This window comes from Culicoides brevitarsis, chromosome 2 (assembly GCF_036172545.1).
Source record: "Culicoides brevitarsis isolate CSIRO-B50_1 chromosome 2, AGI_CSIRO_Cbre_v1, whole genome shotgun sequence".
Taxonomy (NCBI): Eukaryota; Metazoa; Arthropoda; class Insecta; order Diptera; family Ceratopogonidae; genus Culicoides; species Culicoides brevitarsis.
Window position 1 is genome coordinate 27,940,507 of NC_087086.1, and position 14,539 is coordinate 27,955,045.

At 32.9% G+C, this 14,539-nt stretch overlaps 6 protein-coding genes across 14 annotated transcripts in view; 3 read left to right on the forward strand and 3 right to left on the reverse strand.

Moving 5' to 3' along the window:
- Positions 1 to 219: 219 nt before the first annotated feature.
- On the forward strand, positions 220 to 1,152 carry LOC134828885 (longitudinals lacking protein, isoforms H/M/V-like). Its single transcript, XM_063841876.1, has one exon. It carries the CDS (start codon positions 220 to 222, stop codon positions 1,150 to 1,152), a length of 933 nt encoding a protein of 310 aa, XP_063697946.1.
- On the reverse strand, positions 966 to 2,204 carry LOC134832020 (mite allergen Der p 3-like). The gene is made up of 2 exons (XM_063845904.1): positions 1,993 to 2,204; positions 966 to 1,934 (listed from the first exon to the last, which is right to left on the reverse strand). Exons 1-2 carry the CDS (start codon positions 2,139 to 2,141, stop codon positions 1,253 to 1,255), a joined length of 831 nt encoding a protein of 276 aa, XP_063701974.1. The 5' UTR covers positions 2,142 to 2,204; the 3' UTR covers positions 966 to 1,252.
- A 1,721-nt stretch (positions 2,205 to 3,925) lies between these two features.
- Positions 3,926 to 6,954, reverse strand: LOC134830510 (CYFIP-related Rac1 interactor B). The gene is made up of 5 exons (XM_063844016.1): positions 6,822 to 6,954; positions 5,527 to 6,046; positions 4,648 to 4,867; positions 4,488 to 4,585; positions 3,926 to 4,427 (listed from the first exon to the last, which is right to left on the reverse strand). Exons 2-5 carry the CDS (start codon positions 5,968 to 5,970, stop codon positions 4,221 to 4,223), a joined length of 969 nt encoding a protein of 322 aa, XP_063700086.1. The 5' UTR covers positions 5,971 to 6,046; positions 6,822 to 6,954; the 3' UTR covers positions 3,926 to 4,220.
- A 1,187-nt stretch (positions 6,955 to 8,141) lies between these two features.
- LOC134831579 (2-aminoethanethiol dioxygenase) lies at positions 8,142 to 9,011 on the forward strand. The gene is made up of 3 exons (XM_063845335.1): positions 8,142 to 8,459; positions 8,518 to 8,674; positions 8,730 to 9,011. The coding sequence occupies exons 1-3, from the start codon at positions 8,215 to 8,217 to the stop codon at positions 9,009 to 9,011; spliced, it is 684 nt and encodes a 227-aa protein (XP_063701405.1). The 5' UTR covers positions 8,142 to 8,214.
- On the reverse strand, positions 8,954 to 10,796 carry LOC134831578 (lariat debranching enzyme). The gene is made up of 2 exons (XM_063845334.1): positions 10,531 to 10,796; positions 8,954 to 10,479 (listed from the first exon to the last, which is right to left on the reverse strand). Exons 1-2 carry the CDS (start codon positions 10,725 to 10,727, stop codon positions 9,078 to 9,080), a joined length of 1,599 nt encoding a protein of 532 aa, XP_063701404.1. The 5' UTR covers positions 10,728 to 10,796; the 3' UTR covers positions 8,954 to 9,077.
- A 2,138-nt stretch (positions 10,797 to 12,934) lies between these two features.
- Positions 12,935 to 14,539, forward strand: part of LOC134831267 (RNA binding protein fox-1 homolog 2) — a 67,039-nt gene continuing 65,434 nt past the window's right edge. For 8 of the 9 annotated variants that reach the window (XM_063844951.1, XM_063844947.1, XM_063844953.1 and 5 more), the window contains exons 1-2: positions 12,935 to 13,366; positions 14,348 to 14,439. In XM_063844951.1, the coding sequence (XP_063701021.1) occupies positions 14,428 to 14,439 (12 nt within the window). In that variant the 5' untranslated portion in view covers positions 12,935 to 13,366; positions 14,348 to 14,427. Of the gene's footprint in view, positions 13,367 to 13,461; positions 14,440 to 14,539 lie in introns of those variants that run through there. The other variant, XM_063844948.1, reaches the window with a different exon arrangement.

The following is a 14,539-nucleotide window of genomic DNA, read 5'->3' on the forward strand; positions in this document are numbered from 1 at the left end:
TGTTACAAAAAACTTTTTATAAGTTTTCAATTGAAATTTATGAAAAATAAAAAAAATTCTTTTTTAAAATTCTTATTTTAATTTTTTTCCTGTTCAGAGGAGATCATCCTTGCAAAAAAACACACACTTGGCAACCCTATCCTCCTTCACTTTGATTGGCTTATCTCATTTTTTGTTTTGATCAAACCGGTCGATGTCACTTCAAGTTAAACACTCAAGATGAAAATTCACTCTGTCCAGCTTCACAACGAAATTCAGGCCTCGACGGTGTCCCAACAGCTCTTCCATGACACAAAAGACGAAAACTCTTTAACGTACGACTTGCTGCTGCAATGTGGCCCGGATTTGTTCGAGTTTCGATGTCACAAAGCCATTTTCGCGGCATCGAGTGAATTTTTGTGGCGAATGTTGGAAGCTGCGATGCCGTATCCGTGCCCGGTGGTACTTTTGCCCGACATCCGACCCCAAACGATGAGATATATCATTGAGTTTGTGTACAACGGCGAGATTCGGGTGCCACTTTGCGAGTATGCGGACTTTGTGGAGGGCTGCGAACTGCTGGAATTAAAGGGATTGAAGGAGGAAAGGGATTCTGAAAGTGATAAAGAGTCAGAAATGTCGCCAAAAAAGCCGAAATCTGCAGAAAAATTGAGAAAAACGTCAAAATCTCGGATTTCAGACGCAAGAAAATCAAGTTCTAGCACGGAGCCTTCAGATGAAAAAACTTCGAGCGGCGATGAATTAATGGATACCGACTCCAACGATGACGGAGACACGGAAAAAAGCAACAAAAGTGGATCTCCTCGCAAACTTCGTCGGAGCATCAAGACGAAGCGAGCTCCAACAAACACCATTCTTGTACCGGCAACCCCGGAAAACATTTCTGTCTCTCGAAATCAAGTCAGAGACGTCATTTGGAGCCTTTATGCATCACTCAAACCCGCATCTGACGAAAAAACTAAATTAGATTTACAAAAAGCAACGAAAGCGACGAAATTGGTACTGTATAACAAGAAGATTTGGAAGGCACGACACGATTGTGGCTTTTGCGGGAGATCATTAAGTCTGTTTTATCAAGCAAGTGAGACGAGAACCTTATGGCACTGTTCCGGTTTGAGAAGACATTTGCGAAGTATTCACAAATTTCATTAGTTTTAACGTTATTCGATGCGATCCAAGCGATTTTTCAAGAGATTCGATAAATTAATTTTAATTTTAATTATTTTTTGCAATAAAAGTGCTCAAAATTTTTTTAAAAATATCTTGCTAGATGTCGAGTAGTTCGATAACTCTTTTTTTCACTACTTTCCGTGCTAATTTTGTTCGAAATTTCCAAATCTTTCAATTTTTCCGTAATCCAATCTTCGAATTCCGCAACTTTTAGGAAGACAGCTGGCGGTGTGGTGCATCCATACAAGTCATCGGCCAACCACGAGGCAATTCCAACAATTTTTGCTTCCCCATTCTCGTCTTTTTGGATCAACGGGCTTCCAGAATCGCCATTACAGGCACATTTTTCCGCACAAAGCTCGTAATTTTCTTTGACACTCTTCGTGATGGTTTTTGCCAACATTTCCACACATTTGGGCTCCTCAATGAAAGTCACGTTAATCGCCCTGAGGTACTGCGCTGGCATATGAAAGTCATTGTAACCAAAGCCAAACATGACGGAGTCCCGTTCGAGACTGACATTTGCCCAGCTGATCGGTTGCACGTCGGAATTCAGCTCAAAAGGCGTCGAAAGCTTAATTAAAGCGATATCGTTGTAGGCTTGAACGCCATTTGCACCCACGGAAAAGTTCGCATGCGGAAGTAATTGCTCGGCGTAGTGTTTTTGACCTTTTCCGGGGGAATTGACGTAATTGGTGCCAGCGGTGACAGACACGAAACCAGCTTGGGAGGCTCGAGCGCAGTGACCAGCGGTGAGAACGATGCTAAAAATTAAAATTTTCATGAAAAATTTTTAAAAAATAAATAAAAATTTCTATTTACTTGTCACGAATCAACGTTCCACCGCAAAATTGTCTGCCATCAGAAATCCGAACCATAAAAGGAGCCTCTCCCGGAAGTGCTTTTCTGCTCGGGGACAATAATCCATGCGAAAAATTCACTAAAAAAGCTAAAAACAGGAAACGCAACATTTTTAATAATTATTACAGGTCTACTTTGGTTCGTCGCGCAAAAGTGAATGATTTATTTATTTACAATTGTTTGACGATGAGGGTCTTATCAGTAGAAAATGTAGGTATAACAGAATTTTAATCACGAGACCTTGACCTATGCCGTTTTTTTTTAATTTTCGTACAAACTATTTACTTTTATGATGAAATCGATACTCACGTGAATTTTAAGGAATTTATGACGCATCAATGTTTTTACTTTAGAAACTCATTTTTTCCTTTGGTTTGACATATATTTTTATTTATTGATATTTTTTCCATTTATTTAACTATTTTTTTGTAATATTAATAAAGTCAGACATGAGTCCATTGATAACGGCTTGATATACAAATGTGATCTAAATTTTTACTATTTTATTGTTTATTATTATTTATTTAATTTATTCATACGGACAAAGTTTATCGTTATTGTTTATTGAATAGTATTGAATTTTGTTATTTTAGCGGGTGGACATGAAAATAATTTAAGATTTTATCTTTCAAAATATTATTTAGAAAAAATTGATTAAAATTAATTAATAATTAATTTAAATTTTTTTTTCTATCCAAAATATTTTTTATTATTTTTAATAAAAATTTATATTTAAATTGATTTTTTATCTGATTTTTTTTTTAATTTTTTTTTTTTGTAATAAACGTAACAATTTTTTTTTTGATTTTTTTTCTAACTGAATTACTTTCTTTACTGAAAATTTATATTTTTAATTTATTTTTTTATCTGAATTTTAATTTTTTAAATTTATTCTTTTATGTAACAAATTAATTTAAAATATTTTTTTTTAAATTATTTTCTTTACTGAAAATTCATATTTTAATTAATTTTTTTATCTATTTATTTTTAATTTTTTTGAAATCTAATTTTTTCTTTTTAACAATTTTTTTTTAGAAAAAATAATAAAAAATATTAATTTTTTAAACTTTAATTATTTTTTAATTTTCAATGAAATTTTTAAAAAATAAATAAATAAAATGATAGTAATTTTTTAAAAATTATTTTTTCAATTAAATATTTTTTTGAAATTGTAAAAAAAATAATTAAAATTTCTCAATTAAATTTTAATTATTTTATTTCTTGTTTTTCATATTTAAAAAAAATATTTTGCATACAAGCCTGTTAAAAAATTATTTTTCTGATTTTTTTACCTTATTTGTGCTTTTTTGATAATTTTTTAATTCAGAAAAATAATTAATTTTTAATAATTTTATTTAAAAAAAATTTTTTAAATAATTATTTTTTTCATGTCCACCCTTTCCACTAAATAGCATTTCATAAATATTAAGATTTGAGACAAAATTTCATTTTAAATGGCAGTTTTTGACTGTTGTGTGCGTTTATTTGTCGTCGTTTTTGTTCAATTTTTATTTTATTTTTTATTGTTTTGGTCCATATTTCTTAACATATTTTTTTAAACCTTTTTTTTAAATCAATTTTTTTTTTCATTTCAAAGGAATTCCTTTTTTTAATTTATTTAATTTTATTTTTTTATTGTTTAAAGCACATATTATTCAATAAAAAGTGAGCGACAGTCATATAGCGGATAAATATCAAAAGCTTACATCTCTTGTTGTATAGTTAACATTTTATATTTAAAAAGTTTTTATAACAAAATTTTTTCATATAGGGTGAGTTGTGATTTGTCGCGTGCTTTCTTAAAAAATAATTTTGACTTATTTAAAGTTTTCTGATATAAAAAGACTTAATTAATTTTTTTTTATTTAGAGACTTAAGAGCTATCTACTGCTAAATATTTTTTTTAACTAACTATTTATTCATAAAAAAAGAAGAAAGTTGAAAAAAAACAAACTTAACTGGATTAAAGCTTTTTTGAGAGAGAGGCCAATTAATTTACAGGCCGTTATCTCAAAATTTATTTAACAATTTTTGCCATAATATTTTTTTTCTTCGCTATCATGCTAGATATAATCGTTTATCGACGCAAAAAACAAGATAAAACAACAACTGGGAGAAAATTTCTTCGCCTTTTCGTCTAATCTAATAATAATCAACTGGATTTGATGAAACTGGGGCGAGTGAGTTCCTTACGCCGCTAATAAGTTTTTGATATTTTTTGGTGTATTTTCCTCGTTGAGGTGCTTCGTGGTGTACCGCAAGGCATTCAAGAGCGGTTCTGACTTGGCTGGCGGCTGTGCTTGCAACAGCTTAACGCATCCCTTGACATCGACATGCGAATTTTTCTTGAATGCGCCATCCGGATGAACGTGATCGTAGAGAATTACTAAGCCGACCTACAAGAAAAAAAATGACGTCATTGACATTGAATCGAAAAAAAGGTGATAAAAACTTACCATGACTCGCAAAACAAGAAGTTGTGTTTCCTCTCGCGTTAATTGTCGCAAGAGATTTGGATTTTCCAGCATCCGTAAACATACTTTTGCCATCGTACCTGAAAAATTCCAGAGATAACGAGTCAGGAAATGACGTTTTTTGTTATTTTTAAATGCTTACCTAGCGTTTCTGTGGTGTTTTCTGTATCACTTGAATGTTGTTCGACGAATCTCGAAGTGGCTTCGCTCAAAACCTTCAGCATGGGGGTTGCGTGAGCGTAGAAGAGAGACATTCGGTTGGCCAAATCCGATGGTATCACAGCGTTGTTCGCATCTAAGCGTTGTCGGCTCACGACGCGCCGATAGTAACTAAAGTCGTTTTGTATTGCGGGTGTTTTCATCTAAAAAGAAAAAAATATTAAAATTATTTAAAAATTATTTCACATTTTTTAAACCAAAAAATTAGGAAAAAAAAAATAATTATTAATTTTTTTTACCAATTTTTTGTTCTAAAAAATGTTAAAAATAATTTAATAAACTTTAATTTTAATTAAATTAATTAATTTATTATTTTTTTTAAATTTTTAATTTTTTAAATTAATTAAATTTTAATTTAATTTTTAAATTAATTAATTTTACTGAAATTATTTATTTTAATTAAATTCAATTTAATTTTAATTAATTAAAATTAATGTATTTAATTAATTATAAAATTTTTAAAATAAAATTTTTAATAAATTAATAAATTTAAATCTTTTTCAAATTTTTAAAAAATATAATTCAGAATTTCGGTAAAATTTTGAGTTTCTACCAATTTTTTTTTAGTATTTTTGAACCTTAAAATTACAAATTTCTGCCAATTTTTAATAAAAAAAATTTAGGAATTTAAAAAAATTTTTAAATATTTCAAATTGCAAATTTTTATTTTTTTCGTTAAATATAGTTCAATTTTTAGCCAAATTTTTATGTAAAAAATTAAAAATAAAATTTTCACAAAAATTTGGTAAGTAAAAATGTAAAATATCTCTTAAAAATTTAAATTTTTTAAAAATTTTCTCACCTTATACTCATCAAATTTCAACACAAATTCCAGAATTTCGGCCAGCTGTTTGACTAGTGCTTGTTGTTCCTCCAAATGTTGTCGCGGCGTACGATTGCCGCCCACCAGCTCCTCCAACAGAATCGGAACAACGCGTTCCAGCTCAATCGAATGATCGAAGCAACGTTTTAACTTTTCCACAAGCGGCACCACGGCAGTCCATGCCTTTTCCTGCACTTCCGGACTCACGTTGCTAATTGCCTCACGGATTTCTTTTCCGGCGCCCTTGTAGCACTGTATCTCCTCCAAAATGCCATCGGATTGCCGCAGAACGTGTTCGACCTCCTCAAAAACGCGCTTTTCACTGACGCTCGGCACGCAGTTCTCAAAGTCCAGAAATATGTCGGAAGTTTTCTCGTTCTCATGTGTGCTCGTGTAAGCCAAGATACTTAACAATTTTCCCATATTTACGTTTAATTTTTATTTTTTTGCTACGTGCGCGACGATAGATTAACAACTGTGGCGGTGTATATGAAAAAACCTACAAATTGAATAATAATATGGAATTGTTGAGATGTTTGTATGAATTTATTATGATTTGTCACGAAAGGCAAATCACTCGATTTATGCATATGACACATTTATGCTGCTGCTTAAACTCACTAAAAACACACTTTCACAATGAACGCTATTTTAACGGATTTGCGTCGCCACAATCCACGATCCACGTTAATTCACATTCATTCAAGAACGACAAAACAACGATTTCCGCCCACCCTTGATAAAAAAAAATTCCAAAAATTTCTTTGTGGACGACGACAACGACTCTCGTGCGACACGGCAATAAATAGAAATCTCGACCTTCTTCAACACAAAAAATTTTCATACTCGTAAAAAAACATAAACAACAACAACAACAAATTTATGGCGTATGCATTGTTAAATTGAGTCCAAATAAGGTACTTCCACCTATGAGTTGACCGAGAAATGAGATTTGAATTTATGACTCACTGCAGAGCGTATTTTATTATTTTTTTTCACGAGTCTCTCGCTCCTCTCTCCTTGTCACCGCACAAAACAACAGTTGCACTGCTAACTCAATAAAAGTGCGACAAGATGACACAAAAATTAAATTAGATAATGAGGAAATATGATTGTTGTAAAAAAATTGCGTTAATTTATCGCTCATATGTGTACATCGTCGACGTCGTCGTATGTGGTCATTGAATGCGAAAAAAACGCCCCTGCAAAGCTTGCACTTTGTTGTTTTGCGTGATTTTGCCTTTTCTTGCAACGGTTTTTTATGGTTCACTTACAATTTTACTATCTAGGATGTGTTTTTTACAGGATTTTACTAAATTTTCTTATCTAAAACAACACTATTTAATAATAATTATAAAAAAATTCAAATAAAAAATTTGATACGATGATGTTCTAAACAACAAGTTGGGAAAGACTTTTGTGTGACGGAATGAGGTGAGCGCATTTTATGAATTATTTACCTAAGGGAAATTTTTTTATCGCTTTAAGAAAAGTAAGTATAATTATTTCTTATTTAATTATTTATTTTCTTATTTTATTTATTTTACAGATTTTAATGCTTTTAAACTCAAATTTTATATCAAATTATGGGAGTGTAAATAATTGACCAGAAGAATTGTGTAAGAACTTGTGAAGAAGAAAACAAATAAAAGAGTTCATTAATGAAAATCTTGAGAAATTAGATACACTTTACTATACCATCTTTTTGTTAAAACAAACGAAGAACAAAGATTTGAGCACCAACGTGATCAATCAGAAAAAAAGAAACAACTGAGGATATGGACATGAAAAACCAATAGATATTGAATAATAAAGCTGATCCATCATCGTTAAGCTTATATGGATTTCGATATGTATCAGTCAGTGTGATATAAACTACTAAGTAGTTTTAAATATAACGTAAATTATGTCGCCTTTTTTATTAGAAGTCATTAGTTTGCTCTACAGATTTTTCAAGAACGTGTTAATAAATTAATTATGCAAATTACCTATAAGCTGTGACCCTGTACCTCAAAAAATTGTGACACGCACATTGCTTGTTGTGTAAAAAATGAAAGAATGTTATAATAAATTATTTGAAAAAAACCTATAAGCTGACTGGATCTGTAAGGAATTAGGGAACCCGACGTATACCAATATGATAGTTTTGAGACAGCTAACAGAATAAAAAACAGCTTATACAGAAACATTTTGTACAAAAGAAAAACGATTAGCAAAAGCACAATTTAAAAGAATTTCTTGTCATGCTCATCATAAATTTGTAAAATTTTCTTACGGACTATGTTATTATGTACTGTAATGCCATAAGGTAGCTTTTAACAAAATAATTTATTTCACAATGTTGCCGGGGCAAGAAATTCTATTCAAACTGTTTTAATTAATGAAAGTTCTTAATTCAAATAAAACAAATTATGGTGACTTAAAAAATATTCCTTCAAAAAATAATTTGTATAATCACGGACAACTCTGACGGACAACCATCCTCTTCAACGTAACTTTTCCCAACGAAACGCTTTAGAAGTACATCTTTCAACCAAAAACAAACCTCCATTTCACCGTTTTACCCAGAAAATCACTCACCATTCATAAATTTATTTTGTTTTGATTTCACAATATACCAAACTCGCTTCGAAAATTGGCTCAAAACTCTCACGGAAGTCAAAGACAATGACTTCTATGCTTTCGAGAATCATCCGGCAGGCACGACAGACCTTCGAGCCAAAAAATCTCGCAACATATCAAAAGAACTTCTTGCAATTACGAGAATTGGTGAATGGCTTACAAAATTTTCTCGATCCCGAGTTGATGTCGGCGAAAACATTCGCAGCGGAAGGAAAAGCTCCATGTACTTTTGTAAATATTTATGAATCGGAGACTTTTACACTGACAGTTTTCATCTTGAGGAATGGATAGTAAGAGAAAAAATTATTTTTTTTAGAATTTTTGATTAAAATTAAATTTTTTTTAAAGTACGATGCCTCTGCACGATCATCCCGACATCACTGGCTTGTTAAAAGTCATTAACGGACGTGTAAAAATTCGAAGTTACACAAAAATTGACGACCAAGTTGATCCGATGAATGTTCAGATGGGACAACGATTCGAAGTTTCCAAAGGAGAAAGTAAAGTAAGTAAATTTTTGACATTTCTTCGTACAAAATCTTAATTTTTTAAATTTTTAGATTTTATCACCTGACTCACCAGCTGCTTGTTTAACCCCAAGCGACAGTAATTTCCATGAAATTCAAGCAATCGAGGGAAATGCAGCCTTTTTTGATGTCCTAAGTCCTCCGTACGACGAAGATATCGGCGGAAATCGAAAATGTTCGTTCTACCGAAGAGTCGTTGAACGCACCGGCGATACCGAAAAACTGTATTTGGAGAAAATACGTGCACCATATTCGTACTACTGTGATGTTGAGCCATTCGAGTTGCCAGAAACGGATAAAAGGGACATCCTATAACTTTTTTTGACTAAAAAATTAACTCGCATTTACGAAAAAAATATTTTTTTATTAATTTTTTGTACGTCATTCATCACTGGGAGTCGCATAAATCTCCTGATTTCGTCTTTTGAACTTTTTCACGGGCGTCGCTTCCTCTTCGACACTTTCAGGCATCTTTTTTTCGACACTTTCCGCATTTGTGCCCAAACAACTTTCGAATTTCGGACTTGGCAGTGTCATTTTCATGCGATTTGGCGTCGAAGCTGGTTTCGTTTCCGAGCTTAAGCCTAAAACTGACTTGAATGGCGTCGAATATTTCGCTGTGAAAGCTTCCGCGAGCGCTGCTTCGTCCTCATCGTCGTCATCCAAGTCAATTTTGTCGGGATCTCCGCTGCGATCTTCCATCATCCATACGGGTTTTGGCAAATCACTTGCTGGAGGCGGTGAAAAATTGCCAGAAACGTTTCCTGTGTCGTCCAACGTTGACGCAGGAGTCTCCTCGTGACTCATATTCGACGTCGAGTAGTTGAGTTCCTTGCCGGAAAGCAATAAAACGAGACTTAGAGGATCATCGATGCCGAGTTTGTCACAAAAAGTGGTCGTTTGCATGTTAACTTGCGCTTCTGGCATCGTTCCGTGACGCCGATTGTCGTTCGGATTGTAGGCGGGACTGATTTTTTGGAAATTTTCCGGGATACGAAGATCCGGGAATTTGTCACGAACGATTTTCATCTCGTCCTCCGTGGGGCGAAAGTCGAAACGCTCATTTCCGTTCGGACCGGGCATGTAATTCGGCGTTCGTTGCACACTGAGTAAGGAATTTGTCTGACTCAGCACCGTCAACCACTCCAAATCGTAGAAAAATCCCTTTTCAGCATTTTCGGGCTCTTCAATGTCCAAAAGCTGTAAAAATCTTCGTTTCGGGAGACATTTATCGAGCGCCAGGAACTTTGTTTCGCTTCCTTCTTCGTCATGCGGCACCACTGCCGAGAATTTACAATGCAAATGTGCGGAAAACCAATATTTTGGCCTCAATTTGTGCAGTAATTCTTCACACGGAGGACTTCCAAGAGTGTTATTCTCGATTTCATCCCGGAAAAATGGCTTAAAACGTATGAGTTGCCCGACATTTCCGTATTTTGTGACTCCCAGAGGCCAATCATGCGAGATACAAACGTCAATTTTGGGCGTAAGTTGTGAAAGACGGAAAACCTCGAGCTGGCGTTGGTGATAAACGGACCGAAGAGTGCTGTCATTGTATGGTGCCGCCTCAAAATGTCCCCGGAAATAGTCGTGAGCCTTGTAAATGCCGGAAATTCCTGCAATTCGGACCCCGTTGACGTTCACGACGCCCGCATAGCCCATGTAATAGATGTTGGGAGCGACCCATCCGCCATACGGAAGCTCCTGCAAGTAATTCGAAGCTTCGTGATTGCCGCCGATGAACAAAGTCAGCATTGGGGCGCGTTTTTCCCCGTTGTAATACCTAAAAAATCAACAAAAATTAACGAAATTCATTAAAAATTGACAAATTTACTTGTAAAAAGTACAAATATCGCGATGTTTCGGCGGCACCGCCATACAATCCAAGTCATCCAGATTCCGGGTACTCTGAAAATCGCCGCAGCAAATCAACAAATCCACTTTTACATTTTGTTGCTGTTCCAATTCCGCGATGACGTCATAAATTTTCTCGAGTTCGCCATGAGCGCAGCCCTCCACAGCGATTTTCATCTTGATTTTCCGCGAAAAACTCGTAAAAACAGCAATTTTTCCCCGGCAAAGTGATTTGTTTACGATTTTGTTGACATCAATTCCGATTGTCGATCCGTTCTCGACGCGATCCAATTTCTTGGAATTTTAAATCTGCACGCGCACGTTGCTCACATCAACGATAGCTGTGCTACGGAACATTTCGCTGGCGTAAATTTTTAGATTTTTTGTAGTTTTTAGCGCTTTTTTCCGATGTGGAATTTGCAGGACATACATCGGTACCTGATCTTGCTGGAAATGAATCAGGAATGGAAGCAAATCAACCACGAAATTTGGGTAAGTACGACGAAAAATTGAATGTTGTGTCGTCCCGCAACGCAAAAAATGGCAAGATGGTCGTTTTTCTTGGAATTTGGATCGCATGCGAGGTGAAGGATCGCGAAAATTTAGCTGGAATTGAGTTAAAAAGGAAGTATTTGAGTTATTGAAGGCTTAATTTTGATGAATTTTGGTCTGAAGAAGCGGTATAACGTCTTTTAAAAAAATTTCAATACCGAGTATTGGAGTTTTAATGAAAATTTTGATTTTTTCGGATCTTTGATTGCTTGTGAGAAATACTGAATTGTAAGATTTTCATAAATTTTGTGTAATTTTGAAGGATTTTCAGTATGTTTTCATCAAAATTGAATTTTAAATTATTTTTTAGGTGAGTACAGCGTGCTAAGAGATTGAATTCAGAAGAAAATTGGTAAAAAAATAACTTTTTAAGAATGATTTGATGGGCTTGAAGTCAATTGTTAAGATAAAATTAAAGTTCTTTGAGTCAATTTTGATCATCGGGCATGAAATAAGAGAGAAAATTGGCTCAAAAATTAAGTTTAATGGCAAATTAAGGCCGTTAGAGTCATAATTTTGGCAGAAAAAGAATTTTATGTGCTCTGAAATTTAATGAAAGTTTAAAAATTTTGTTTGGTGGATCTTTTTTCAATATTTAAAAATTTTCCAAAAATTCATTCAAATGATAACTGAACAATTTATTTTCAAAATTATGAGTTTTAAGATCTAAAAATTTTAAAATTAATTAAATTAAGGCCATTGAATTTAAAAATTTAAATTTTAAAAAAATTAATTAAAAATTAAAATTAATAAAAAAAAAATTTAAAATTTTGAATTATTAAATTAATTTTAAATTTTTGAATTAATTAATAAAAAAAATTAAAAAAATTTTAGAGGCTAAAATTTTTGAAAAATCTTCAAATTTAATTTTTTTTTGGTAGAAAATTGACTGTAAGGCAATTTTTAGCCTTTTGGAATATTTTAGCGTTAAATGTTGACAAGAAAAACATTTTTTGTTATCTGAAGTCTTTCAAAGAACAAAAATTAGCCCCGGAAGGGCCTTTGTAGAGGTTCAAAAGTTGATTTTTATGAAAAGTGAACAAATTTTCTTTTAAAATTAATAATTTTTGGAATAAAAAAAATGAAAATATTTTTAAATTTAAAAAGTTTTGATTAAAATTCGATCGAAAATGAGTTAAAAATAAATTTTTCAATCGTTTTGTACCATTTAAGTACCTTTTTAAAAAATTTCTTAACATTTTAATGACCAAAAATAAGTCTAAGAGACAATTTTTAAATTTTTTTTTATATTTTTTGTGGCTTATTTTAAACAAAAAAAAAAATGTATTTTTTGGTCTCTCAAAATTTATTTTATTTCTAAAAATGTAGTTTTTCGGTAATTTTATGCCCATTTTAGTTCCGTTAATTTCTAATTTTTGTAAAAGAATTAACTTTTGATGTTTGAAATGTTTCAAAAGTTCAAAAATATTCTCTTAATAACTTTTAAAAAGTGTTAGTATCTCATCATAAACATTTTTTTAATAAAATTTGAACAAATTTTCTTTCAAAATTATTAATTTTTTTACTCAAAATTTAAAAAAAAGTTCGAATTTCAAAAAACTTTGAAAGAAAATTGGCCAAAAATTACTCTAAAAGACAATTTTTCAATATTTGTCTGCTTTTTAATTAAAAAATTGTCCAAAAAAACATATTTTTGATCTCTCAAAAGACTTCAAACCGGAAAAAATTCCGAAACTCGTGCAATTAATTTCCCTTAACTTCCAACCCCTCTTTTGCACGATGTCGCACACCCATGTCGTCGCCTGTGCTTGTCAAACCCATACCTCCCGTACAGAATGCAGCACGCAACGACAGTACTGAGCTTACAATAGTCGAGATAGCCAAAAAAATTTGCGAGCTCCAAGAATTTAATTGTAGAATACTCTTCTGTACTCTCCTAGGCAGTAAAAAAACAGTAAAAATCAATTTAAAAACAAGCAGAAAGCTGCTTGAATTGTGATATCAAAACAAGAAATTCCAAAAAATCCTATTTTTTTACTCCTTAAAAATAAAAAAGTAAATTTTTTGTGTGCGAACCAACAAAGAACACAACGCGAAATTGCATCACAAAAAAAAAATCAAAGCAAAAAAGGGATGAAATTCTGAAAAAAGAACCAAAATCGTATTTTCGGGTGTGGTGACGCACAACAAGAATCCTCAAATCGATTGAATCGTCGCTCGTGGAACATCCGCATCACCAAAAATTTGAAGAGGAACGAACGCAAAAGGAGCATTTACGCGTCATTTCTTTTAGTTTTTGTTTTGTAAGTTGACAATTAGTGGGAAATTAATTTTCGGGACCGCGACTGGCGGATGGCGAACTCGTCTGTTTTTATTTTCCGTCGTCGTCGTCGTTGCACCTTCTGAGACGCATTTCAGTGATTTTTCGGTGTTGCAACGACGGAGAAAGAGAAAGACTTAGAGGAAAGTCTCGTTTTGAGAATTCTAAAAAAAAAAATCATAAAATAATTTTCCTCTCTACCATCATCGTCAACATCATCATAAATGCAGAGAACGTTCCCATACGGTCCGCAAGAGAACAAAAACACGAGAAGAACGACAACGACGACGACGACGTGAGATGATTTTACGACCGACGTATATCCTCATCCATTTTTAACTTTGCTACACATCTGCGTAGTCGCAGGCAGGCAATCTCCCAGGCTGTTCTCGTACCCATCTCTCGTCGTTGTATGGCAGAACTCTCGTCGTGTCGTCTCGTGCGTTCGCAGAATGGCGGCGTGTGTGTGTGTATGTGCATCAAAATAAATGGGGGGATACTGTTCTTTTCATTCATATGTTTTTCAGTCTCTTTTCGGTCGTCTGCTTAGCGAGTCTTTTTTCGATGTAAAAAAATTGTTATATTTATCTCTGAAATAATACAAAATACAGCACGACACACACATTCACTCAATTATCTCGGAAAAAAAAAATAAAATACAGCGAAATAACATACGGGAATAGACGGGTTCGCCATCATCGTCTTCTTTCTATTCAATTCATCATCAATTGAATCAATTAAAACAAAATAAATTGGTGTTTCCTTTAATAATCAAGCTGTAGAAATATTTTTTTTGTGGAGCAAAGAAATTGAATGACCGCCAGAAACGGGCGAGAAATGAAAATCTAAAAAAAAAAGAAAAAAAAGTTCATAAATAATAATCAAAAGAAAATATTTTTTTCGTGAAAAGTAGAAAAAAAGTGAAAAATAAAATAAATTAAAATAAATAAATAAATATTTCCAGTAATTTTTTCGTGACACCAGTTAACGTTAAAATCAGTCAAACTGTGGGGCTCCGGAGCATATTTTCTTCCCCCGCAAGGAATGTATTTTCCGGTAAGTTGTTCACTTTTCATTAGATTACCAGAGTTCTTGTGTTCTGTGCCCAGTGGGACCATATGGCATGTTTTTGAGACCTTTTCAATTTTTTATAGAT

What these genes read in the sequence shown, in the direction of transcription:
- LOC134831579 (XM_063845335.1), top strand. Translation starts at nt 8,215, where the DNA reads ATGACTTCTATGCTTTCGAGAATCATCCGGCAGGCACGACAGACCTTC. An exon ending in TTCATCTTGAGGAATGGATA is followed by an intron (nt 8,460 to 8,517) that starts GTAAGAGAAAAA and finishes TTTTTTTTAAAG; the next exon opens with TACGATGCCTCTGCACGATC. An exon ending in TTTCCAAAGGAGAAAGTAAA is followed by an intron (nt 8,675 to 8,729) that starts GTAAGTAAATTT and finishes TTAAATTTTTAG; the next exon opens with ATTTTATCACCTGACTCACC.
- LOC134828885 (XM_063841876.1), top strand. Translation starts at nt 220, where the DNA reads ATGAAAATTCACTCTGTCCAGCTTCACAACGAAATTCAGGCCTCGACG.
- LOC134830510 (XM_063844016.1), bottom strand. Translation starts at nt 5,970, where the DNA reads ATGGGAAAATTGTTAAGTATCTTGGCTTACACGAGCACACATGAGAAC. An exon ending in TGAAATTTGATGAGTATAAG is followed by an intron (nt 4,868 to 5,526) that starts GTGAGAAAATTT and finishes TTTTCTTTTTAG; the next exon opens with ATGAAAACACCCGCAATACA. An exon ending in AAACACCACAGAAACGCTAG is followed by an intron (nt 4,586 to 4,647) that starts GTAAGCATTTAA and finishes GGAATTTTTCAG; the next exon opens with GTACGATGGCAAAAGTATGT.
- LOC134832020 (XM_063845904.1), bottom strand. Translation starts at nt 2,141, where the DNA reads ATGTTGCGTTTCCTGTTTTTAGCTTTTTTAGTGAATTTTTCGCATGGA. An exon ending in GGAACGTTGATTCGTGACAA is followed by an intron (nt 1,935 to 1,992) that starts GTAAATAGAAAT and finishes TTTAATTTTTAG; the next exon opens with CATCGTTCTCACCGCTGGTC.
- LOC134831578 (XM_063845334.1), bottom strand. Translation starts at nt 10,727, where the DNA reads ATGAAAATCGCTGTGGAGGGCTGCGCTCATGGCGAACTCGAGAAAATT. An exon ending in GATATTTGTACTTTTTACAA is followed by an intron (nt 10,480 to 10,530) that starts GTAAATTTGTCA and finishes TTGATTTTTTAG; the next exon opens with GTATTACAACGGGGAAAAAC.